Source organism: Pseudopipra pipra, chromosome 2 (genome assembly GCF_036250125.1).
Source record: "Pseudopipra pipra isolate bDixPip1 chromosome 2, bDixPip1.hap1, whole genome shotgun sequence".
NCBI lineage: Eukaryota > Metazoa > Chordata > Aves > Passeriformes > Pipridae > Pseudopipra > Pseudopipra pipra.
In genome coordinates, this window is record NC_087550.1 from 23,971,968 (window position 1) to 23,998,650 (window position 26,683).

A 26,683-nucleotide genomic window follows, 5' to 3' on the forward strand; every position below is an offset into this window, starting at 1 on the left:
GCTGAAAGCTCAGTATCACAAAGGCTCCCCCTCACCACTGGGCAGACCCTATAGAAATACTGTGTGTGCATAAGGAGAGATGAAAATCACCAGCCTTTGACCACACACATATTGCAACTTCCTTTATCATATGTATGCACACACACATATCTATGGATGCATGTGTGTCTTCATATAAGGGCACCATCTGCTGCCAGATCTGGAAGTTTTGCAACATCATCTGTTACTACATTTATACATTTTTATTTTTTATTTAAAGGAAAGCATCAGCAGAGTTTGCACAGATACCAACACACCCTCTCTCGACACATGTACACTGGATTTGATAATGAAGGCTTTGTACAGACCGGAGAGAGAGAAAAGCACTTGGGACTTGTAGTCAATAGCAGTGCAGATGAGGACATACCAGGGAATCCTCATGTGTCACGTTTGCTGGGTTGTGGCAGCCCAAGTTAATGGATGGGTTGCTAGGCTGGGTGCGCCTGAGCCCCGCCGTGCAACCCTGGGCGAGTCCCCTCACCCTCCGAGCACCTCCTGCCCACCCCCAGCCTCGGTCCAATCCAGCTAATAGCCTGCCTGCCCTGCAGAAGAGGGTGCCTCTTTTACTCTGTGCTTGCATGGCCCTTAATACAAAAGGGTCCCTCAACTCAGTGGTGGCCTTTAAGTGCCACAACAATACCCCTAATAATTAAGGTTACAATTTTACTGCCAAGACTGTATTATTATGTAGCATTATACCTTTGAACATGCCTATTCTCATTTCTAGCAAAGAGCTCAGCTCAGTGCTCCCTGTTATAAATCATATGCTAATTATAAGTGTAATCTGAACAGCTTTTACTTTTCTTTTAAAATGACTGTATAGGGCATAAACTTTGTTGTGATGCTGTGTTGCTATTTTGCCTGAGGTGCCTTTGTCCTCTAGCATAGCTCCATGTGTAACGTATCAGCAAAATACCGGGAGGCCAAGAACGGAGTTTGCATAAATTGCTTATATTGCAGGATTATACCAACAGCACTATCATTACTGCTGGTAATTTGATTCTAGCCCATCCTTTGACACATGTAACTTGAAGTAACTAAGTACCCATTACGATGGAAATTCCTAAACACGCTATCAGCCTGAAATTTCACATTATTTAGAAATACCTGGTAAAAATTAAAAATGCACACTCTGTTAAATGTTGGTTTTCATCTCTACATAAGCATCAGATTGATTTAATTCTTGATGAAAAGTTGATGCTTGGAAAAACTCCGGAGCAATGAGCCAAATGCTGGCCTTGGCGAGATCCCAGTTCTCCAACAGGTTGAACATCATCTGAGCAGCGCTCAGCAGCTTAAGCCCTGTATGAGTCACTTGTACCTCTTTATTAGCAGTCCCCGGGAATCTGCCCCAAAGACAAATGTGGTATTTCTGGCAGTGCCCTTGGGCTTTGGTGGATTTGTACTGGTATAACTGAGCAGATTGGAATGGGGATGTGACCCATTTTGGTTCCAGCTAGTGACAAGCTCCATTTCAGGAGTCTTTAAAGGCCAAATCTGCACTTGTGCCAGGACTACTAAAAGCCCTGGACAACCTGCAAGTCCCGCTGACACCCTCAGAATACTGCTTTAAAGATATTTTGGGGTGAACTGCTGTGATGGTTCCTGAGGGAGCTGATGTTTTTCCCCTAACATGCTGTAGAGGTATGTGATCCCACAGCATGGATAAGCACTGCCATTTTGCTTCTAAGCCATCTTAAGGGCCAAACACAGCACAAAAGCACAGTTCTCTCCCTTCCCCAGTTTGCAGCAGCTGCTCTTCATTACTGCACATGTCCCAACTTAGCCAACATCCTCTTATTTCTCATCCCCTCACTAGACTGTGCACAACAGACCACAGGGTCCCTGTTCACCCAATATGAGAACAGTAAATGAGGTGGGAAAGGATGCTGGAGAAGACTTGGGTTTGGGGACTGTTTTACTTTTCCTATTTTAATTAATTTGGGGGATATTTTGAGCATTTCTTGTTTGGAGATTCTTTTCTTTTCCTTTTTTTCCTAGCATTAAGCCAGGGAGTTGCAAAACCTGACAACCTCATGACTGTAATTTTGTCAGCAAAACATCGGCAGGAACTGCAGCCTACAATTCTTTCTCAATACTGAAAATAAGGTTCAGTGTCTTTCTTCACTTGCTGAAGACAGAGTTAAAAAATCAAACCTTAGAAAATCTGACAGTGTCACTAATATACAGTGTCATCTTTGAAACATCCTGCTTTCTTTTCTTGGTTGTAGCTGGATAAATACTAGCAACTCTGCTAAGCCATTATCACCTGTTGCAGCTCTCAGACCTCTCCTCTCTTTTCTGCCTTGCTCTAAGGAACGGATCATTACCCTTTTCCCTGTGGATAGTCCATCATGAGCTATTTTTATTCTCTCTGCAATTCCCTAACTTCCCCATGCCAAATACTTGCTAAAAGTCATCAACCTTCAGCAAAGCCAACAAATGAATCAAATCTGCTGCCAGGTCATTTAGGAGATGAGCCAGTTTAGAGTTAGGGACATTTTTTAATAGTCCCATAGTGAGAGAATATTTTAAATGCTGTAGTTTTAAAAAGTCATCTCCAAACTTCTCAGAATAATTCTATTTGAGTAACAAGCTGTAGATGAAGCTTCAGAGGAGTGGCTTCCTTTAGGAACATTAGGGCTTATAATAAACCATTTTTCTCCACTTCATAGATCAGTCCACCCACCCATTCTTCCGCCCACAAGTGTAACCCTATATACAAATGCATAAGGCCCCAAAGGAGAAAACTCATTCAGAATATCCTGTCCTGTGTGCTTAGCTGAATGATTTGCATCACAATTTACAGGAACAAAATGTTTTTTGATATCTTATCATTATGTACATTGCTTTTATTTCTCTCCAACTGCATATCATTTTTTCTCCCTCCTACATTTTCATTTCCCTTCAAGCTTTCAAGCTACAGGATAGAGCTACTGAGCACTGGTAAACTGATGCTGCACACTCCCTGTTCCCTCTGAAGCAGATGTTTAGCAAAGACGGGTGATATGATCCATGTATAGACATCTTTTACCTGTCACTCTGTGGAGGTAAAGATCTGAACACAGTTAGTATAGATTATCTAATGTTTTTTTCCCATCTAGCTCTTTCCCTTCCATCATTACTAGTGGATCTATAGACAGGGAAAGCAAGACACTGGGAGTTTTTCAAACACAAGGCTGTCTTAAACTGTGTTATGTTTTGGGGGTCAAGGAAAACAGCAAGGGGGAAGCTAGCAAACTAACACTTGCTTTAAAATGGTGGAAATTAAATGTTATCCTGCAGGACCTCAAATCTATGGGACACAGGGAAATCTCACACCTTCCAGCTTTATGTGGCAGTCCTGTCGCCCAGTACAGCCTGGCTTCTGTCTCACCTCTGAAGGAAAGACTGAAACATCCTAGAAACAGGAGGATGGGCCCAGGGAAAAGGAGGAGGGACAACTGCCCTTCCCAAGAAATGGGAACATATAGCTGGCCAGATCTGCTTAAAGAGCCTAGGAAGGCAGTTGAGAGAGGTAAAGCCTGTGTACCGGCCACAGTCACTTCTGAGAGAAACGCAGCCTTGCCAGTATTGCTTGGGGCAAGCCATTACATGGCTGGGTGGTGTGCTGCTCCTGCTGACTGTGTCACTTGGCACACATCTGGCTGACACAGCTGGATCATTTCACTCAGGTGTTTTATTTTAGTGCCTAACATAACACTGGCAAGCCACACACTATCACTGAAACCACTCTCCCATGCAGCCCCATTGAGCTTGTTGATGAGCAAACGCTTCACACACAGAACATGCAGGCACCAACTCCACCATTCGCTTAGCCCTCTCTGCTGCAAATGCAGCTTTAGCACACAGCGTCTAGATAAACTCAAAAGCTCCAGGGTTAAGTGGGAAATAGAAATTCAGTGACCCCTGTCTGGGCAAGTGAGCTTAATGACTTGTCTGCTGCTGTATGTACCAAACGTATGCTGGCAAACATCTGTCTGAGCAGCCTCTCCAAAATAAATGATTGATGGAGGCGATTTGCCTTTAAAAATGGGATAAGTCAGCTAGGAGTCCTGCTAAAAAAGGGTTAATAGGATATATGAATTGCTAGTGAGTGGAAGGGAAAGGAGAGAAGCCAGAGTCAGAGTCAACACCCCTTGTTAGGTGTTTACCATGTCTAATCTGAACCACTTCCATTGCATATGCAAGGCAGATGAATTACTCTGTAAATCCTATTACTCCATGTGGATAAATCTCACATTTGACTTAACAAGTCTGGAGAGCTGGGGAATGGAAGCTGCTGAATGGATATTCCAGGATCAAAACAACGGAGCACACGGGAGCCGAGAGAAGCGATACGCGTAAGCGCACTCACACATCCCTCCTCTAGCATCCTTCTTCCCTCTATCATTAAATGGGAGGGATGCAGGATGCAGGGGATCGTGTAGCAGACCGTTTGGTGACATTCAGCAGGATTTATTTCACAGAAAGAGAAAGAAAACTTTGCTGCTGCTGTTAGCTTTGCTAGGGGATTGCTCCCTTGATGCTTCAGGGTTTGTGCACTATCAGCTCTTCATACAGATCACAGACTTACTTTAAATTACACACAGTAGTTTTATAGTCATAATACACAGTGTGTGCACACACTCACACACTGAGAATTTTCCTTCACTAAGGAAGTTACTGCAGGTAAGTTGAACAAGACAGAATGTGAAAACAAAACCCACAGGAAAAAGACTACTGCAGTTTAGTTATTTGGGACACTCCTAACTGAAAGCCCAAGTAGTGTCAGAACTACCTTTAGAAAGCCTGCACAACAAAACCAGAAATATAACACTCAATACTGCCAGTGAGCAAGGTTTCATGTGCAAAGACACCCTCATTACAATCAGACACATAGGCACAACATACACCCATTTATTGTAGCCCTGCAAAAACATCAACACACCGAAAAAGATACAACCTTCAAAAATGTCATAGCTCCTACACCATGTTTTCACCAGCCTTTTCAACTATTGTATCCATCTTCCCTCCACACAGGGTATAAAAATAAACAAATAAAATTAAAACCCAGAGTTTTCCAAAAGAACTTGCCCAAGAGTTCTGGCAGCACCAGGGATAAAGTTTTTGCATATGTACAAAAAGAAGCACGGGAAGATCAATGGAACATCTGGCAAGCACAGCTGGATCCCTTTTCGATTTCTCTATTGATACTGCAGGGCTGGTGGAAAGTGTACGTTCACAAGAGCTGGCTAACACAAGCGGATCTTCCCCACTGAAATTCTTTTGATCCAGAGCACTGCACAGAGCAAAGTGGTGGCAAGAAGTATTCAAAAGCTTTACGATTTTTTCATATTAAAGTACACGCATGCAGAGCTTGTTTGTAGCAGCTGCTGCTACTGCAGTTCCAGAGGTAAAATAACACACACTCTCACAGAGACATATACACACAAATATGTATCACGTCACATGTATACGTTGCATACATAGAAATACAGATACACAGAAGCAGAAGAGTTGGCAAAATGCCCTACCTGAGGATGGCTGTGTCCCCTTGCCTCACGGTGATGTTATCGGTACCTCGGGTAAAATCCACGCTGCGGACTGGCAGCCCTGTAGGGAGAAGGCAAAGCAATCTCAGTAGGACCAGCGGTAATTGTTTCCGATCAGGCTGAGCCCTTGCTACCATGGCTGGTCTTGTCGAGTTTCAGTCTCTACTTGTCTCTCTCTCTGCCTGTGTATGTGGACAGATAGATGTAGAAAGAAAAACAATAATAATAATGTACAACTCTCGCTCTGATCGACAGCCCAGAAAGGGGAGGTGATTTCACAGTCCTTCTTAGCTGCCACTTTCTCTTGCTCTTTTCAGTCTCTTGTTGGCTTCTTTCCCCACCTGGTCTTTTTTTTTTTCTTTTTTTTTAAGATTTTCAAAAAAGAAAAAAAAGTCTTAGCACAGCCTTCAATCAAAAAAGAAGGGAGAAAAAAGAAGCAAGAGGAAAAAGTCAGGTAGTAAAATAATTACAAAATAATAACAATTAAATCGACCCGTTTAGAGTGATGTAGAGAGGTGGTAAAAAAAAAAAAAAAAAAAAAAGGAAAAGGAACAAGAGGAATCCTGTGCCGCCGGGCTGCGGGAGGGGATGGTCCTGTGGCTGTGCAGCCTCCAGCCCCGCGCTCCCTCCTAACCCACTTTCCCAGGCGGAGCGAGGGAGGAGGAGGAGGAGAGAGAGAGAGAGGGAGGAGGGAGCCACACTCGTGAGACGGCAGCTCGGCACTACAGCGGCGGCGGCGGGCGCGGAAAGAGCCGCCAGCCGCGTTCCCCATCCCTCTCCCGCGGGCACAGCCCGCCCCGAGGCCCCCGCGCCCCCACCCGCCCTCGCCGGGGAGCGGCGCTGCCCTGGGGGGACCGGGAAACGGCGGCCGGGCCGGGCCTCGGGGAGCTGGACGGCGGCTGGGAAGGGGAGGGGAGCGGGGCACTGCAGCAGGGAGAGGGGCTTGTGAAGGGATGAGGGCTGGAGGGCAGAGGGGGAAGCCACGAAGGAAAGGGGAGGAGGGAGAAGCAGAGAGGGAAGGGGATGGGAGAGGAAGAGAGGGCTGGGGAAAGGAGAAGAAAGAGAGCGCGAGCGGGAAGCAGCACCGGAGAGGAGAAAGCAGGAGCCGCCAGGAGATGCTGAGCGGGAGGGAGGCACAGGGAGCAGGGCAGAGAGAATGGAGGAAGGTACGGCCAATATTCTCAAGAGAAAATAGTGAGGAAAACGGGTCCGTGGCCAAAAGTGCAAACAACTTGGCTTAGCGGCCTGAAGCCACACGCTAACTGATTTACAGAGCAGCATCCTTGGCAACTGCCTCTGCACCCTCAAACCTTGCTTCTTCCCCTCTCAGACTTTCCCCTCGACAGATAAGCAGTTGTACATCCCTCCCTCCCACCTCTCTCCACTCAGCCCTTCCCGCCCCCCACCTCCTTTCCCAGCCGGAGGGACGGAGCGGAGACAATGCCGGCATTGAGCTGCCCGCGGTGTGAATGCTCGGCCTGTCCTCCCGGCTGCCGGCGCCCGCAGCTGAGCCCCGCGCCCGCCGGCAGCAGCGCTGCCCACCCGGGAACGCTCCCGCAGCCCACATACCACCGCCACCGCAAAGAGAAGGGAGATTAAATTAATGGAGAGGAATAAGCTGTGTGTGTTACTGCTGATGCCTGCCTGCCTGCCTGCCATTTCCCCAGCCCGATCTCTGCCCTGCGGGAGGGACGAGAACTGTTTCTAGGGATGCTTCGCTAGTGTAACCCTTCTGCAGCCACAGCACGGCGGGGCTGGGACGGGGAAGCAAAGAGGGAAGGCGTGGTTTGAGAGGGGTCCAGAGAAGCAGGTGCAAGAACAGCCATGGGAGATCGGCTGAGAATTGCTGTCCTGCGGGATCACAGCGCTGCTACGTGTGTGTGCAGGAGGGGAAAAAACACTTGTACGATGCCTGCTTCACCTCTGCTCCTGAAGCCTTGTGGGATACAGTGGACACAAACTGGAGACACATAAGGAATGTCATTGTGTTATGCGAATGGCCACATGGGATCAGATCAAAGGTCCCTCTAACCCTTAGTTTTGTCTCCAAGTGTAGCCTAAAGCCAATTCCTAAGGAAGCACACAAGCACAAGAGAAGCACTGCCCCAGGGCACTTATCTATTTCCAGTGATTTGTGGTTAAGGCATGTCCCCAGCCAATGGCACTGTCTTTGTAGTTAATGGTACTTGAATGATTTTCTTTTTTCCAGGAATGTGTCCAGTTGCTTTCTGAATGCCTAGAAACTGGCCCCTGCAGCCTTGGTATGGAAAGGCCACACTGTTTATGAGTACTTAAAAAAGCCACACTGTTTATGAGTACTTAAACAATCCCTGCAAGTGTTAAAGGCACAGAAATTAAGGACTAAGGTCATGACACTGCTGCTCCAGTGCCACGCATGCAGTGGCAAAAAGAGATGACTGCTTTGTATTCAAGCCAAAAAGTGAGGCAAGTCAGACACTTCCTCTGCAGGAGACTTGACACCGATAGCACCAGAGGGAGAAGAATGAGGAGCTAAAGGGGTTAATCCACACACCAGATATTCCTAAGCTATTGCAGAGAGAGATGTCACCCGACAAGGATATTGCTCTGAAGACCATGCTGCTGACATCTGATTTCTGGCTAGTAACCACCACACTAGGGCAATGGACAGTGCAAGGGACAAAGATGCCATCAAGTTGCTGGCATGGCAGAAGATTGGCATCACCAACAGGAAACCCATGCACTCCTGTGCCAGAATTCGAGTACAGCTAAAAGACTTGGTCTCATATGAAGTAACCAATGAAAGAAATGCACCCCTCTTGCAAACCAGTGTTACATGGATCCTTTTTACAAGGGTGTCCCACATATGTTTCATCTACATTTAATAAGAGCTATTGTATGATAATTAAATGCCAGCAGAGTAAGGAAAACATATTTGTCGAAGATTAACTATTATGCAACGCAAGAAGCATCTGCCACCCAACTGCTAGAGCTCACTAAATATTTCCTTATCTCAGAGTATTTACTTAGGAGGCAATAACTATCCAGTTAAATCTAAATTTAATGCTTAGTTAAATATAGTTCATAGAAAGTGGCACCAATATGTTTTATACAGAGAACGACAGGGTTTCAGGGAGGGAAAAGGGAGCAATCCTGTCTCCAGACTCTAGTAACATCCTGATTTGAGATGGGACTGCATGTGGCCCTGCCTCCCTGCAAAGAGGGGTGGATCACTGTGGACTCTGAGCTGCCTCTCAGCTAATATGGCAGTGCTGGGAATGTCTTCATCTTCTTCCGCATTTATACAATCCTCATTAGAACCACCACAGCATAACTATTTAATAATAATAATAATAATCATAATAAACAGAGAGATGAGGAAGAAATTCCCTGAGGGTCTCATAAACCTTGGGAAAAATAAAACAAAAACTAAAGCTGATAGGTCTTATTTGCTTTTAGAAGCATATAGAAGCAAAAAGAAGGGGTTGCCTAGGTGTAAAAGGCCAAACAAGCAGGAATCACACAAATCCTAGGAGAGCGCCTCATGAGTAAAATAAATAATGTTATTTTTGTACGTGTTCCCAGAAGAAATAACTCTCTGGACCCATCTCCCCCTGCTGGAAGCAGATAATGAACAGCAGGTCTGCTTTCTAACTTTCCTACCCTCCGAAAACTTGAGGAAAAATTCAGGTAAACATTTAGAGCATGGACACCACAAATCCCTACTGCTGCCTTTTAATGCCACTTATCAATACTCCTGGTAGGTGCAGGACTGGCGGAACGAGCCTGGCTGACCAAATTTTGTCACCATGCAGTTCAGGAACGGATGGGCAGCACAAGCCCAGCCCTACAGGTACCATATCACCCTCCTCTAATGCAAAACACTTATACCTTGTTCAAAGGGAACAGGGCATAGAGCACCACACTGATGAACGTGGGCTGTATGGCACAGCCAGAGACATGATAGAAAGGCTTGGATGACAGGTTCAGGAAGGTGTCTGTGTTTCCACCCTATGAGTGTGGGATTGTTCTGCATACAAGCTGGAAGGAAAACAGCAGCATGAGCTAACATAGCCTGGTGAGCCCTACTTTCCCTGTGAGGGAAACCTGCTGAAGACATCACAGTCTGGATACTAAGCCAACTGAAGGAGAGATGCTTCATGCTGGCCCTGGATGGACAGCCTGTGCTGGCATAGGCAGTGCTGAGATCCTCTGGGACAGGTACTCAGGTCACCTCCGCCTACCTGTGTGGGAGCTCAGTTTTACAGATGCTCATGGATTGACACTGGGAAAGCCTGAAGTACCATCTGCTTTTCATGGAGAGCCAAGAGACACTGAAAGCATGGACTGTGTCCACAAATAGGAATGGTTTTTTGGTTTGGTTTTTTTTTTTTTGCATTTGAGGTGGCTAAATGCAAAGAGTGATCCATGGAAACTTCACTCAGTGCAACAGCCATCTGTATGATGGGGATGGCTGCCCTCTAGGAGCTGAAATAAGGCTCATGAAATCACACCACAAACAGCCACAAAACAGCAACTGTTCTCACTTGACTTTCAAGCACTACTAGCCACACCAAAACTGGCAAGTTGATTCCAAATATTGTTGGAATCAGGGAAAAGGCATTCTTAAACATACAAAACTGCTCACACCAGTCTCCAGACCCTATAATGACCGACACAATTGTTTTAAGGGGACTGTATCATGGCTCTGTCAGCAGAGTCCAAGCATCTAGGGACTTTATTTGGGGTATCTGCAACAGTGAGCAAAAACATATGATGTTTTGTGAGCTATAACATGTTTAGTCAAGATACACTGCTGTACTCTGCAGCAATACCTGCTCAAAGCTTCTCAGCCATGAAGAGAAAATGCAATTTTGTCGCATTGGCAGAGGAGTTATGGAGAGGAACGAGGAAGAACCGAAGGGGTTTTGCCACACGGGGAGGAAGATTAAGAGACCATGGCAGGACAGGGGTGATCTCCCCTTCCTCTCTTCATTCCTGTACTTGCAGCTCCTACATGTACACATTTCCACCCTGATGTGCAAGGGTGGCATCCCACTGCAATTAAGCATCTATGTACCACACTCCCTTAGATCTTGGGATACAGGGAGCCACAAGAGTAGGAGAAAAGGAGGAAAGGCAGGGCTAGAAGAGAAAATGAAAATCATTCGAACATATCAGATGCCTCAAGAGGCAAATTGAGGAGAAGATGAGCATTAAATGGTAAATGCCCTTCTCATATTCCGAGAGTTCCCATAGACCATATTTTGTCCATTCCTTCACCTACACCTCCCTAATAAAGTGGTCTCTAACTATGCCAGGTCAGAGTCTGCTGGAAAGAGCAGAGAAATAATTTCCATGACATCATTAGAAGGAAGTCTGCTAAGGACAGGATGCCATCTACCAAACATGATCCTGTGCCGACTAGAACATCAATGCCACTTATTTATATCCCCAAGGCACTTATGAAGGACATGTTATAGGAAAAAATTCTGTGGTTTGAGAAAAATGTATGTATAAAATGGCTTTAATACTAGAAGTACCCATTCCTTAAAGTGCTTTAGGAAAGATATGGTTTTTATTAATATTTTGCAAGTCTATAAATTAAACTGGCTTTTGATACTGAGAATCAGAGCCAGCTTAGGGCCAAGACTCACATCCAGATGCATAATGCAAAAAGACCAAGTTTCTGCTGCAGTAAGGACCTCATTAGGTAGAAGGATTTACTGCATTGAGAGCACTCAGATAGGCCATAACTGCAGACGATAACGTGCACGCACAACACCTCTTTCTAAGTGTGGCCACTGAGCTGTAACAGAACTTCCTGCCGTACAAGAACAATAGCTGATTTTCACAAATTTGTAACCATGTTACTATGCAATCGATCTAGTTTCACAATTGATGTCCTTGGTGTGGACAATTTAGAGGTCAAGGGCTAGGCTCTCAATTGCTGTAAGCTGACATATCACCACCAGTGTCAGAAGAGCTATGCTGGTTTCCACCACCTAAACATGAGTTGTGAAGTTCATCTTCCTCTGCACTGCATGGGTAGAAAACTGTGTTATCACCTTTGAAAGAGAAAAACTTGTTTGACTGGATAAAGAGCGTGCTCTGACTTTCTAATTTAGAAAGTTTCACGTTTATTTAAAGACCAAATCTGAAGGCTGGACAGGAGGTAAATAGTAGCCTAAAGATGCCTTTTTTCATCAGTATGACCAAGCAGGATTAAAGAATTAGCACTGCAGTTCGTTTGTGGTCTTAATTACTGGTTGTTACCACAGCAAGTGCTTGTAGAACTACTTAGTCATTTGTAACAGGGTCCTTCCTACTTGAGAGGGACGAGACATAGAGAGTGCTCCCTTTTTGATTAAAACAAAAGTTGCCCTTCCAGCCTGATGTAAACACAAGAATAAAAGTTGTCAGTGGTTTCAAGAGTGTCACACTACCTTTTCCCTGAAAGATCATGTACCATTAGCGACTTCCTTACTAACACCTCAGAACTGGACTCTGCAGCTGCTGTTTGCCAGAGGGCGTCAAATCACTTCAAAAGCAGGGGAAGCCACGCTGCTCAGCCACTGCTGCTGCGTGGCAGGGAGCCAAGCTGCCTGCCATCTCCCAGCCCAGTCAGCAGTCCCAGTGGGAAACTGTGGGACCTGTCCTCACAAGAAAGGCTGGCTCATGGCTTCAGAAGCAGGAAAACAGCTGATCCCAGTTCGACATTTCTCACGGAGCGAGGCAATATGTCAACCTGTGTTTTTAAGTGTGGCTATAGGAATTAGGCATGCGAATCTAGACAAGCAGTCAGTACTTCCCACTGAAGACAACTTCAAGATCTCTTTTTATATTTGGGAGTCCTGTTGCCTCACAAATGTCACATAACACTTGATGAGTTCAGCAGACCCAGAGTTCAACCTTACAGGTCTTTAAATAGTTTACTTCCCATAGGAAGGCAGTAGCTCTCTCTGCTTAAATCCAAAAACTATCCACCCAAGTTGCCCCCCCAAAACTTTCCTCAGCACTGGAGAATTACTTGTACTGCCCTCAGCACAAGTAATTAGGATTGACTTCAGAGAAGGAGACTACAATGGTTAACAGTCCCTTCCAACAGAGAAGTAGAGGTGACCTAGAGGTTGAGAAGTTCTAGCAGGAATTGGGAGATACACCGTCCCAATTTCCTCAGTGTATTTGGGTAAAGCACTCAATGAGTCATTCACAGAGGCACAAAAAGTTAATCACCCTAGGCTCCCTCTGCCCTCAGAGAAGTAATCTTCTCTTGAGGGCACATCAGAGCAGATGTCTACTTTAACTGTATAAAATTGCCCTATCTCTCAGGGCGTGTCAAAGTTTCCAGCTACGTAGCAGAGATCCTAACATAAGCTTCCAATAGTCTAAAAAGTGTGAAGCACTGAAGACTGCAGGATGATCTGACACGACCTGACACCACTATACAGAAAGCCCCTGCAAGACACAATCTACAGAACATGCCAGGCGTGACCTATTTCTAGCCTACTCTTTAACAGGCCCCAAAACAACTGCCTGGCAGTTGCAAGGGATGTAGATCGCTGCAGACAGGAATTCTATACAACTAAGAGGTGATCAAACCCGTTCTGCTGAGCCTTGATGCATATTCGATGGCCTGCTCTGGCATGGAGTTCTCAACACAATTCTAATGGACGAGAATAATCATTCTGACAGCAATGATCTTGAAAAGAGCTCCAAAGTCTTGCTGAAATGATACATGCTACACATCCATCATTACCAGGGAATTATTTTTATTGTGAAGAATAGAGTGTGGGCAGGCTGTTGTGCCATACATTTTTGTCCATTACAGCAGCTCCAACATAGCTTTTATGAAACCTAAACTGAGGCCTTCAGCAAGACAAGAAAGATTCTCAAGATTTGTGATGTTATCAGGAGATCAGGCACTGTCAGAAAGCCTCACGTGCAACAAACAGGGAGAGAAATTTTTATGCAGAAATTTGGTAAAAGTTCCTTTGAAACTATGACCTGCCTGAATTCAAGCTTCTGAAAACACTTCCAGTCGTTTCACTGTGTTCAGGTCTGAAAATGAGGAAAACACATCTTTAACATGTCCAGATCTTCAAGATGAAAAGCCAGCAGAACTCTCTCACAGACAAAGACTCAGTTAAAACCACTCTTACAGGCTACAAGTCAGGGATGTCTCTGCATCAGTGTTTGGAGTTAGTGCCTGCCTAGTCTTTCAACATATACTTTTTAACATTTTACCTTTTCTTCTCATCTTTCCCATACTGCTACTCTCCTCCAACCTCCTCACCCTGATATTTTCAAGTTTATCTCCCTTTCCTAGGTTGCTCCCATGCCTCATTTCTGTCATCCTGTCGAGCTGCCTGCCTCAAGCCACAGAAACTCACCCACTTCTTGAGTTCAATGACTAACTATCACACCAGGTTAAGAATTTTTCCTGTTGTTTTAACCACAAATGTTATTTCCTTTATCATCCAACAACTGAATTGAATCATGCCTTTGTCTGCTTAAATGGTTGCCTGTTGTTAAATACTATCTCCTCAATGCATTATGTTGTATCTGTTTGAGTCTTACTTTGTACCACTTTTGTTCCTAGTCCAATACTTTGCCACAGATGCCTGACATCTGATGCCAGAGAGGGAGATAGGGTGTTTTCAGCAGCCTCTAACAGAGTTGGCAGATAAATATCACTGTCCTGGGGATGAGCCAGATAGCAAAGAAGTAGGGCCAAAGGTAGGCACTTTAGGTCTAAGTCTAAGCATACAGAAGGGGAAAGTAGAAGTTATGGGGCAACCCCAGATGTATGTACAGGGCAGTGCCATGGAAAGGGACCTGGGGGTCCTGGTTGACAGCAAGTTGAATATGAGTCAGCAGTGCCCTGGCAGCCAGGAGGGCCAACTGTGTTCTGGGGGGCATCAGGCAAAACATTGCCAGCCGGTCAAGGGAGGGGATTGTCCCTCTCTGCTCTGACCTGGGGCAGCCTCACCTTGAATACTGTGGCAGTTTTGGGCACCACAGTATAGGAAAGATATTAAGCTATTAGAGAGCAGTGAAGATGGTGAAGGGCCTTGAGGGGAAGCCATATGAGGAGTGGCTGAGGTCACTTGGTCTGTTCAGTCTGGAGAAGACTGAGGAGAGACCTCATTGCAGTTACAACTTCCTTGTGAGGGGAAGAGGAGGGAAAGGCACTGATCTCTTCTCTGTGGTGACCAGTGACAGGACCTAAGGGAATGGCCTGAAGTTCTGTCAGGGGCGGTTTAGGTTGGATATTAGAAAAAGCATCTTCTCCCAGAGGGTGGTTGGGTGCTGGAAGAGGCTCCCCAGGTAACTGGTCACATCACCAATCCTGCCAGACTTCAAAAAGCGTTTGGATAATACTCTCAGGCACATGGTGTGATTCTTGGGGATGGTCCTGTGCACGGCTAAGAGCTGGACTCAATGGTCTTTGTGGGTCCCTTTTAATTGTGATTCTGTGAAGTTGGAGGGAACAACAGAGGACCTGCCCACCAAGAGGTGCAAGAATGAGGTGGCTTCTCAGGGGGAGGAGGCATTTTGCTGAAGGTGATTCCATCATCTGGTTATGTCAGACAGAACCGAGGAATTTCCAGTTCTACAGTTGGATGCATCAGCTATGCAGCTGTATGGCTTATGGGCTTCGCTCCTTGCAGCAGCAGGAGACCTCATCTCAGAACCACCCTGATGCCATTTCATTCCAAGTCATGTTTAAATCAGCTTGGATAAGTCGAAACAAACCCAAGTGTGGACAAACTTGCAAACTGCTCAGATGAAGCAATACCTATCAGAAAAAGCAATACTTTTCAAGGGACAGGAATTCTTCCCTGAATCACTGCTAAAGACACTGCTAAGGCTGGGCTGAATAAGGGATGCACACATCCTGAAACAGCTTCCTAAAGCAGAGGTCTGGGGTGGGCTATTTATAAAAGCCTTTCAGATAAGACGGAGAATAGGCAGGTGTTCTCCTGGAGGGGCATAAAATCCATGTGGGAACATGATCTGGCGCAGGTCCTGAAATGCCAGCAAATGCATCCCCCCCCCTACTGACAATTTACTCAGCTCAAGCAACCTGTTAGATCCAGCAGCTGGCAGGGCTTTATAAAACAAAGAGCTCACAACCCAAACAGGAATGGAAACATTGCTTCCTGTGAAACCCCTGGGGGGTTGTGCACAGTCCTGGCCTTCAGCAACACTTTATTACCTTCTTAATTTATACAACAGACCACTAGTTTTTAAATAATGTAATGAGCCTGCTAGCTTCTTCCAGCAGGCAGAGATCAAGGAAGGACAAAGAGCAGGTTGGGCAGAGCACTATAGCAGCTGGCTGAACAAAGGCAAGTGATGTGAAAAAATCACTAAAGTTGGATCAGACTGGAGCAGGGTAAAAAGGAAAAGACCAAAGAAAACCTTTGATGAAGAGATGGAGCTCTGAATAGGGCACTTACATGCTTCATTACTTGCCCTCTGATAGAGGAATGGACTGGAAGATGAACTCCATATACCTCACCCGTTGAACTTGGGTAAGTCTACCTCAAGTGTTCTCTGAGAATATCTGATTACTTTTTAGCTGAAGTCATTGTCCATAACACCTTTTCACCCTACTCTTTCTGTCTGCAAGGAATCATCCTGTGTTTGCCAGACATCAGTGGGAATCCAGGGGAGGCCTGAATTTGTGAAATGGAGGGCTCCAAGTCACTCAAGCATCTGCTTCTGAGCTTTTGGTAAGCAACCACTTTCACATACAGTTATGAGAAAGAACAGTAAAAATTGTTTACCAGAGATGCTTTACAACTGGTGAGTGTATAGCATGAAGGAGCTGGCAGGAAAGCTTTTTACAGGCCTTGGGATGATAAAACCTGCTGCCAAATGCAAGGAGTTACCAGCTGATGTGGTGAGGATCTGAGAAAAAAGGAGCCTAAAGCTCAAAGAATTTTCCCATACAAGTTGTCTATCAGTGTCTGAGATGTCAAAGGCAACCCTGACAGGTTCTACAGTCGGATGCAGCGGCCTCTTGGATGAATTCTGACCCTGATATAATCAAGCGAAGCTTTGCCACCAGTTTCTGTGGGGCTACAATTTCACCTCTTGAAGTCTGCCTTTCTCTCATTCCCTGTAAACTCCTCTTGGTTGGAGGATGAATGCAACACAAAGAATAAAGCAAACATGGAAATTAAGGCACATCTTCAGATTCATGTCAATTTAACTGAATTACAACAATTTTCCATTGCTCATCAAAGTGAGGAACAAACAGTAAATCTGTCTGGCTTCAGACAGACCCAGTATAAGAAAATTAAGTGCAAATTTCTCCTGCACCTGGCTGGTTCAGGACACCCCTGTTCTGTCCATCAACGTGCCCTGGTATTCCTGCCCGCTCTCACCATCTGCTGATGTAGCTAAGTCCTGAAAAGAAGAAGCTGCTACTGCCCATGAATTTTTAATGTAGCAAGGAAAAGGCTGCACGAAGAAGAATATTTGGTGGCATTTACTCCCTATGATCAAAGCCATTTCATGTCTCTTATGTGATATTATTAGAACACAATATGAAGTGAAAGCAGTGTTCAAACTAAGGTCCCTATTCAAGAAACATTTTCTGCAGGGGAGAATGCAAGAACCAATGCCAGTAGAAAGCCCCTATTCTTACAGCCTCTTTCTGCCTATGTGTATCAGCAGGGCATCACATGACAGAAAAAGCCAAGCAGGTACTTTAAGTCCAGTACCCTCTATCCAAGCATGATGCTAAATGGGACATCCCCACTCACCTGCGAATGCTTCCCAACACCTGAAAGCACTTGTATGACCAGCAGTAAGGGACCCAAGCCTAAAGAGGTAGTAATATGCCACAGAAGGAGCTGTATTTTAGGTCTCTGCTGTTACTGGTATTTTTTAAATAAAACTCACAAACCCAGCAGTTACTTCTTTACTGACCGTGTGCTTGTACACACCAAGCAACCACCCAAGAGAATGTAATGCCATAGAGAGAACTGACATGACCTGTCTCTATCCTGTCACTAGCTGAGCCAATCCACCAGTGCCAAGAGGCAGATGAAGACCATACAGGAAAATCTGTTAAGCACCCACACAGCAGGAAGGCAATTTTCAGCTAACAGGAAAGAGGTACTGGGGTTCAAACAGATTTGGCTCTTTGGAAGTATAGATTAATTCCAGACCTTTCCTTTTCTCTTCTCTACTAAAGGACATAATACAGTACATATACTAATGTAAGTTATTGAAAAGCTTCTTCCTCTGACTTCAGACAAGCTGTCTGCATATCCCTGACAAACATGGATGCATGAGAATATTCCCCTGGGAAATATTTCCACTAGCTGAATATGATGTAATTACAAATCGTCCAGTCTTATCCACCATCATTCAATCAACAACAACACTCAGACACCAAGAGGCCACAGTGATCAGACTCCTAGCCACCAGCAATGTACAGATCACACTCACTGTTGGTTGAGAACTTTCTGAAACAAATCCATCCACTCTTGGTAAGTGTTTGATGAGTGCTTCGTGAAAAGCCAATGCCTTGTTCACAATATACCTTTGATGGTACTGAGGATGCATTGCTCACACCAGCTGAAATTTTCAGCCTCTATTCCATGGCTTAAAGATGGAGATATCTGTAAGTAAGGGTCAAGGTTCAAAAAGCATTGAAAATATTTGCCCATTGAGTCACACAGCTAATACAAGACTTGAATGTTCACTGTAAATCATCACACCAACACATTTGCACTAATACCACACAAGCAAAGTCAAAGGAACCACAAGTGAAGCTCAAGCAAAATTTAAACATTTTGGTGAACATAATGTCTGTAAATGAATTCTGAGAGCCATCACGAAAATATTTACATAGGTAACAGGAAGCTTCTGGATGGCCCTTGCTGCTTTTTTCTTCTGAGCTGGACTCCAAGAAAGCTGGGGATGGGGTTTTTACAAGGGCACATTGTGATAGGTAGGTTTAGATTAGACATCAGAAAGAAATTCTTTACTGTGAGGGTGGTGAGACAGACACTGGACAGGTTGCCCAGAGGAGCTGTGGATGCCCCACCCATGCACAAGGCCAGATTAGATGGGGCTTTGAGCAACCTGGTCTAGTGAAAGGTGTCCCTTCCCATGGAATTGGGTTTGGAACTAGATAGTATTTAAGATCCCTTCAAACCCAAGCCATTCTATGATTCTATGACTCTGTTAAAGGCTCTGTACTGGACAGCTCTTTCTATGCCACTGTGCAAATCAAGCAGTACTGATTGAAGCAGAGAAAGGCCATGAACACTCAAAAATGTCCAAAGAAAACTACAAGAAATCAACACTTAATATATAATGTGTCTGCAGTCCCTCAAAGCTCTGCAATGAGAAAGCTCCATGAAGCAGAAGTTCCGTTCATATACAAGAAAGCAGGAATGTGTTATAGCTTAAATCTCTGCAGTGAAGAAGGTGGTTTGCTCTTTACTGCCACAGAGAATTGCACAAAGGATTTAGGTTTCACAGAGGGTGAACTCTCCCCACTCTACCTGCACAGCACAGCAGAGCTGAGGGTGATGTACCAGGCACTGCAAATCCATAAGGAAAGAAACTGGTGAAGGAGGGTCAGGGTACAGTCCTTTGTGGAAAGGGGCATATGACACCATCATGCCCTTTGTGTGCGTGAGTGCAAGAAAGGTGAGATCGGCATACAGGATATTCCAACCTACTGGGATGACTGAAAAGAACAAATATTAAGTTTTAGGCTCCATGGCCTTTTTGTCAGGGAGCAATGCTTATGACAAGAAAACAAACCAAATAACCTTAGATAGAAAGGGCAAAAATGCCCATATTTCACCCTGAAATCAAGACTTCCTTATAACTTCCAGCATGATCCTTCAGCTTTCTAAAGATCTCCTCAATATCAGGAGCCAATCTTAAAACACACTGTTTGAGTACCTTGGCCAGGGCAGAGTCAATGTATTGATGACTGAGGAACATACAGTGTACTTTTAGTTTACTAGATGTATTCAACTCCCTACAGAAAGATTCAAGATGTCATCAGTATTGGACAGATGACCCTTAGGTGTGCAGTCAAGAGCTTTTACAATGTGAAGCTGGTGTCCATTGTTTCTAGTTCCTGTAGTATCTTTCCATAAAGCTGACAGTGTTTGGATAGCTGTAAGGGAGATGGATGGGGTTGAGTACACAGAGAGAAACATTTTGTGATTGGAATGTGATTATCGAGCTAATGAAGCTCTAATGGCAAATCCGAAAAGGATGTACGAGCTGCTCAACGTGGTCCAATTCTCTGAATCCAGCTCTTGTCTTCCTCAATGTCCTGGTTTCGGCTGGAATAGAGTTAATTTTTTTCTTAGTAGCTGGAACAATGCTGTGTTTTGGATTCAGTATGAGAATAATGTTGATAAGATACCAATGTTTTGGCTGTTGCAAGTAGTGCTTTCCCTTTTTCATTCCCCGTGCTCTGCCAATGAGAAAGTGCACAAAAAGCCATGGGGGAGCATGGTCAGGACAGCTGATTCCAACTGGCCAAAGGAACATTTCGTATCATACAATGTCATGTTCAGTTTATATACAGTTGTGGAAGTTATCCAGAAGAGGGGCTGATTGCAGTTTGGGGATGGGTTTGGCGTCGGTCAGCGGGTGGTGAGCAATTGTGTTATGTGCGCATCATTTGTTTTTTTCTTGGGTTTTATCTCTCTCTTCTTTTTATTACTATTGTTATTATATTGTATTTTGTTTCAGTTGTTGGACTTTTCTTGTCTCAACCCATGAGTTTTACTATTTTTTTCCCCCTCATTCTCCTCCCCATCCACTGTGCTGGTGGGGGGAGGTGACCAGGCAGCTGCATGATGCTGCTGTCTGGGGTTAAACCATGACACTTGGTTATTTCACCAGAGTGGAAGAGATTGCCAAATACTAGCATCCCCCTGAAAAATGCAAAGCTGTTCTGATGACTCATCTGGCAGCTACAGCAACTACTTCATATTAATACTAAGTCATAACACAAAACTTTGGAAAATTAGGGTAAAGGGAAATAGATGTTAAAACTAGAAAATGTTTCAAAAAAACCCACCCAACCAATCAACCAAACCAAACAACAAAAACAAACAAACAAACAACAAAAAACTAAAACCCAAAGCATTCAGTATTATTTGTAAATTCCTTCCATTTGTCTTAGACCAGACAGAGAAATGATTAATGCTTTCTCATTATTTTGTAACAACATTTGGAATATAAGCAATGAAAAGTAAAGAAGAAAAACCAATGTAAAAACATTTCTTCTTATTCCCTCATCAGACATCTTCAAAAGTAAATACAAAAAGCCACAGTAAGACTTATATATTCAATCAAAAGAAAGGAAAATCCCAATTAGGGTGTGCATTTAGGATTTTAACTTGGTATAGATGTTCTTTTAAGAAAACTATTCTTACTGGCTCTGTTCGTACTGGGATTTAAGAAGTGCAAAGAACACATATTTAGCTAGCTAATGTGTATTAACAGCTTAGCACAAATAAGGCAGTATGCTTCCATGATGTATTAAAAATCAGTTAAACCTCAAGCTACTTCTTGCCATTATGCTTAACGTATGTTAAAATCATACTGTCTCGTTTTCATTAGGCTGTTAATACATGCCCCCAAAGACAGCTTCACCTTAAAGCTCCCATGAGAAAGACCTAAAGGTTTAGCTCCGTTGGCAAAGCCATCTTAAGTTGACATTCTGCTGATGTGGCTGTAACATACTTCCTGTCTCTTCACTCCCCCAGTAAACACTCTTGGCAAAAAGATTACAAGGCCAGAGAGCTGCACCTGCACTTTGGCTACAAAGTAGTGTCACATTCAGCATCCTGCGTCCTCATGCCTACGATTAGAGCAACAAAGGTCCAAGGCATGGACCTGATCCTGGACACAAGAAAGTGGAGGCCAGCCTACCAGGTTGGCAGAATTTCATGTGCCGCTTGTCAATTCACACAGACAAATTGAGGCTTATCCTGAAATAGTCTTGCTTTGGGTCATGACTGCTGACCATAGCGTAGGAAAGAAAATGCTACTTGTCCCAGTACCTGTGTGAATCCATCCTAATTTTTCTTTCCTAAATTAAAGCATTCCATAAGATTTTCCCAAATCTACAAGTTACTTTTACATGACTCAGATTTAGATTTTCAACATTAATTGCAAAAGAAAATTCCCTGCCTCTAAGGTATGACGACGCATTAAATATACCCACTGCCCTTTCAGAAAAACAACTGGTCCCCATATAGTCATCACTTTCATTGTGCTGTTTCTCTGGGCGACTTTCTGAAGAAGAAATTTTATTCTTCCTTCTGCCTTTTTACTTGCTCAGGTGGGACAGTCACCTGGATGTCACCAGGCCAGAGACCTAGTTGGTGAGGCCTAGTGGTGCCTAGTCAGGCACCAAACCACCATCAACAGAGTATAAAAGGGGCTCTTAAGGTCCTGGTGACACATTTGCTGTGTGTACTTCCTCTGCTTTACAGCTGACTCACAGGAGAACGACCAGGCTCTCTCCAGAACAGGAAAAATAACTGCATATTATCTCTTTAAAAGCCTCATAATCCTCAGGCAACAACTGAGTAGTAACTGCAGTGACGGGCAAAATCTTTCTGCTTCATATTAATAAACCCCAACACAATATTACTGCTTGCTGCATCAAAAGCTTTTACGTAAATGACCTTTTATTTCTTTTTACACTGAAACAAAGAATACACGTGTGGAAGGACTTGGATGTTAAAGACTTTGCTTAGGTTTCCATTTGGGGCATCATGTTGGCTTTTGAAATAAATAGAAAGCAAACAAAGAGTGCAAATGGGGGAGAAGCAAATAATCTCTATGTTTTAATGGTCTGTCATGTCATTTTCCAGACCATTTTAGATACTTTCAAGAAGAGAGCATCTTCTCCAAAAAAGTATCACTGTTACCTTTTTAAGGAGACCAACTGCCCGGTGTCACTCTTGAGAGTCACTGCTTGCCTTATGCTGACACAGGGACACACAAAGCCATGACAACAAGGGAGTGACCCACCAATGCCAGTTATGTCTTCTGCAAATGCTTTTTCTCTAGATGGTACAATGCAATTATGAAGTATTCTGCACAGTTTCATCTTATTCCCATAAATTGCATAGACAGAAAGAGCCTGCTCCAAAATGTGGCACCTGTGGAACTGAGTTACCCACTCATGTACACTGATGTCCTTACTATGTGGCAGCTTCCTATCCTATGGGGAATGGCTGCTGGGTGATATGAATACCTCTAGATCACTTCCACAGATGTCCTGGTTCATATTTGGGTGGTAGATCAGGTCACTAACAGTTGGAACTGCAAGGTTCCTTTCCCTCAGTGACATCATGGCACTGATAGTTCTACCATGACAACAGAACACACTAGATAGGTTAGTGCATATTTGTTTGCCTGGTCCTAAACCCTCCCTTAGAATATACATTAAGCTCAGGCCAGTACTGCCTCGCCAGGTGGTCTATCTTTGCTGGAGGACCTTAGGTAAACCAGTCAGATTTTTACTGGGTAGTTTTGTAGGGACAAACACATTCCCCAGTGTAGCCATGAGGTTCCACTGACATGACACTGGCCTTGCACGAGCATGATGCCTTATGGGGAGCTGTAGCACAGCCAGGCAGAATGGCTGAAAAGAAGAGAGCACTGAGGCCTTTAAACTACAGGTCCCATGACAGCCAGGGATAATGACGGGTAAAGAAAGGTTTTCTGCAAACTGGTTAAATTAAAAAGTAGTAGTAGTAGTCTGTTTGAGCCGACTAGAAACACAGTACTTCATTTAGACCTTCCCAGAAAAATGATAAAAGGTACTTCAAAAATAATAAGAACAGTAATAATAAAAGAGGTGAAAATCACACCATTCCCAAAGTTTTGTAAACCATATTTTCCATTTTAAATCATTGTAGACATCAAATTTCAGAGAGTCTTACCCTTGCTAGCAGTTCCCACTATTTTATCTGTAGTATCTAACAACTGGAGCTTTGCATCTCCTCTCTTCATTACCATCCTGATAATAACATCCTGTACAAATGCAGGCAGATTTGAACTTCCATCAGAGAACTGTAGCAGCTGCTGAGCAGGGAGAGGATTTTATTTTTTTCTTTCTTTTAAAACAATTAAAAAGAAGTATCTGACTGTTTCTATGAAAACTGTGGACTGGACAACATCTTTTAAAAAAACATCACTGGCTGAAAACTGGCAGTCGCTCCGTCAGTATGACAGAATAATTAAAACCAGTATGACAATAATTAGCACTTCTATAGTTCTTTTCATCCATGGATATCAAAGCACTTCACAGAAACAAGTGCAGCTACCTCAGTTTTTAAAGCTGAGCTTAGAAAAAAACCAAATCAGAACTTATTCTGTGTGGAAAATTTCAACAACTTCATCACTATTCATCCTAAATTAGAGAAAAGAGTTGAAATATTTTTTACACATTTACAAAATCAAGAATGCTTAAAAAAAGTGCCATGGTTGATTAGGAAATTTTGGTGGGTTTGATGGAACCAAACATTCAGCCGTTCTGAATTTAGTGCATTTTTGGTTTTTTGAGTCTCTCAACAATACATCTGCCTTTGGGAAGGGATTGCCTCCTGGGAGCTGTAGTCCCTGTTTTTCCACTGAACTTGATAACTCTATTAGTTAGGTGCTGCCTGTCCCCATCCTGCCCTAAGGCTGGGCCTCCCTATCCTATTGCTCTGCAGAAAATCATCATCAAACTATTCCTTACTGCCTCTACTGAGCTCCTGAATGAGAGGCACTGACTGCAGCAAGGAGGGCTGGACAATTTAGTGAAGAAGTAAATATAAAGCTGAATAGCCCCAATAACATGCTTTAGATGCCAGTCCAACTCTCCTTCTATGAGTCAGTAAAGCATCCTACAGTAGATTTGACTTTTTGGGATGAGTTCTTTCAGGTCAAGCCTGTGTACAGGGAGCTGAAGGAGGGATTTTCTGCTGCAGCTGCCACCTTGGGTTTATGTCTGCAGCTGATATGGTCATCATGTCCACTTGTTCGCAGCTTACAGGGTTGTTCTTTCAAGGACTGGCCTGTCTAGAATTGGCAGGGAAGAGGAGGAAAGGTCATGATTGCTACTTACAGATGTCTCACCTCAAATTAAAGCTGCTAATATAACTTGACAGAAGGTGGGTTACATACCCAGATGCTTGCTGATATGGCACCCTTCTCTGTAAGTTGCATAGTTTTAATATCAGCAATGCCCCATGACTCCTCTCAGCTACCATGTCAGGTATGACAAAGGGCTTCCTCTCCAGTGAGGCTGGAAATGTGCATGGAACCAGAGGGAGCCTGAATAAGCTGCTGCTTTTCTAGGAAAGCCCATTTACATTTACTGCATTTCTAGAACTGGCCTGAATATTTCAATGCTTTACTTGTGCTCCCCTTACACACACACTGGGGCAATTTATCTTGGTAGTCCCAACTACTACAGTACTGAAGGGGGGACTTTGATAACTGATCAAACAAGACTAAGCTGATTAAACTTCTGTTGTTTTCTAAGACTGTGCCTTTAATAATTTCAGAGCCACAAACCTCAGGGAGACTGCAGGTTCATGAGGGAGAAATCAAGGAGAAGCATTTAACATTGCTACTAATTTAGGTAATGTTACTAGAACCAAAGTAGACGTTTGCAGGCGCAGAGCATGTGGCAATTGAACAGTATCAAGTTCAGCTGATTATTCATGATTACACATACAAGCAACCCAGTTAACTCTTTAAACCTAACCTGGTAAAACAGGATGGCCAGATGTAAACAAACATCACCCTGAGGAAAATCAGGTCAAAGTCTACCCTTACAAACATGCTTTTTTCCTGTATTTAATGTACTATACAGATTTTTATTTTTTTTCAAAAATGCTTCTGATACTATGTCTGATTGTAAAAACCTGACATACATTATGGTGACTCATTCCAGGATGCTTATTGTATCAGCCATTTACATGTATGTCAGATCTTGTTACTCAACACCTGAGTTACACACATAGCACAGCTTAACCTCACTGGGTGAAACCATCCAAAACCAATTCCAGCAAACAACCAAAGCATTATTGCATTTAAGTAAATAAATAAATATTTCCGGACAAAAGCCTAACTTGTAAAAGGCCTCTCAGGCCTATATTTCTCTACTTGCATATTTGCACAACTGAAGAAAGAAACAGGACTTTTCCCCGGATCTACTTCTAAGCAACATACTCCATCACCTCAAATGTTGATAGCTGCAAAGGAATGGAGGACAAAGACAGAACTGCTCTGATGATGACTTGGGACTGACGACTGATCTGGCATTTTTCAGTTGTAGGACAAAGTTCCCAGACGCCTTTGTGAGTAGGGGCAGGTGGATGGGACTGCCACTGTTGAAGGCTATCCACTCTGTAACAAGACATGTATTGAAGGTAATTTGAAAATCTCCTAATTTCTAGATTTAACAAGCGCATGATGCCTGGCTCAGACGTTTAGTTCTCAGTTAAGAAATATGGAGCGGATGCTGATGCTTAGAACAATCTTTTATGTGAAATGTATACGTTCGTCTGTCAAAACATAAATAATGTACTGGGACAGTGTCACCTTGTGGTTGTTTGCTGACATAGCGGCCAGCCGAGGGGATACTGCCTGTACCTAACCCCCTCGCCCCCAAAAGCCTTTATTCAGGAATGTCAACCTTGCAAATTTCCTTTGGGGTGAAATAGGACCTCCATGATCTGTCCACTCTCTACCCTCCATGCAGGTGTTAGCAGCTTTTGCACTAATGGTTCCAAAAGCCCTCACAGAGGTACAAAGGCATTAAACAACTGGGACAACTCTACAACTTGCACTGGCTTCAAAAGTCTGGGAGAGAAAGATGTGCGAAGAAGGAAGCTGCCAAGTTCCTAAATGGGAGCTTTGACTTTAGGCAATAAAATTCCACTTCTCCCTTTTTGAATCTCCTGCCTTGCAAGGTAAATTCAAAGGACTGGCAGTGGATTTTGAAAACTGTTGTGTAGAAAGAGGAAAAAATACAGCCGTAATCCAAAGCAAGGAAATTCAGACACCAAACTGTGCTCTTAATGGAGAACTAATGAATGTTAATTAACCACCAA

The 26,683-nt window shown here is 43.9% G+C and overlaps 1 protein-coding gene and 1 long non-coding RNA gene across 8 annotated transcripts in view; one reads left to right on the plus strand and one right to left on the minus strand.

Annotated features, from left to right (window-relative positions):
- The window catches only part of LSAMP (limbic system associated membrane protein), a 1,003,852-nt gene that overhangs the window by 300,698 nt on the left and 676,471 nt on the right, over window positions 1–26,683 (minus strand). For 4 of the 6 annotated variants that reach the window (XM_064644403.1, XM_064644400.1, XM_064644401.1 and 1 more), the window contains exon 2: window positions 5,556–5,634. In XM_064644403.1, coding sequence (XP_064500473.1) covers window positions 5,556–5,634 — 79 coding nt within the window. Of the gene's footprint in view, window positions 1–5,555; window positions 6,293–26,683 lie in introns of those variants that run through there. The other 2 variants (XM_064644402.1, XM_064644399.1) reach the window with 2 other exon arrangements.
- On the plus strand, window positions 22,976–26,526 carry LOC135406691 (uncharacterized). Of its 2 annotated transcripts, none has more exons than XR_010426418.1 (5): window positions 22,976–23,075; window positions 24,631–24,733; window positions 25,130–25,206; window positions 25,900–25,999; window positions 26,332–26,526. It is a non-coding gene; the product is annotated as an uncharacterized LOC135406691 (long non-coding RNA). The 2 variants fall into 2 exon arrangements; XR_010426419.1 differs by having other exon boundaries at window positions 22,982–23,075; window positions 24,609–24,733.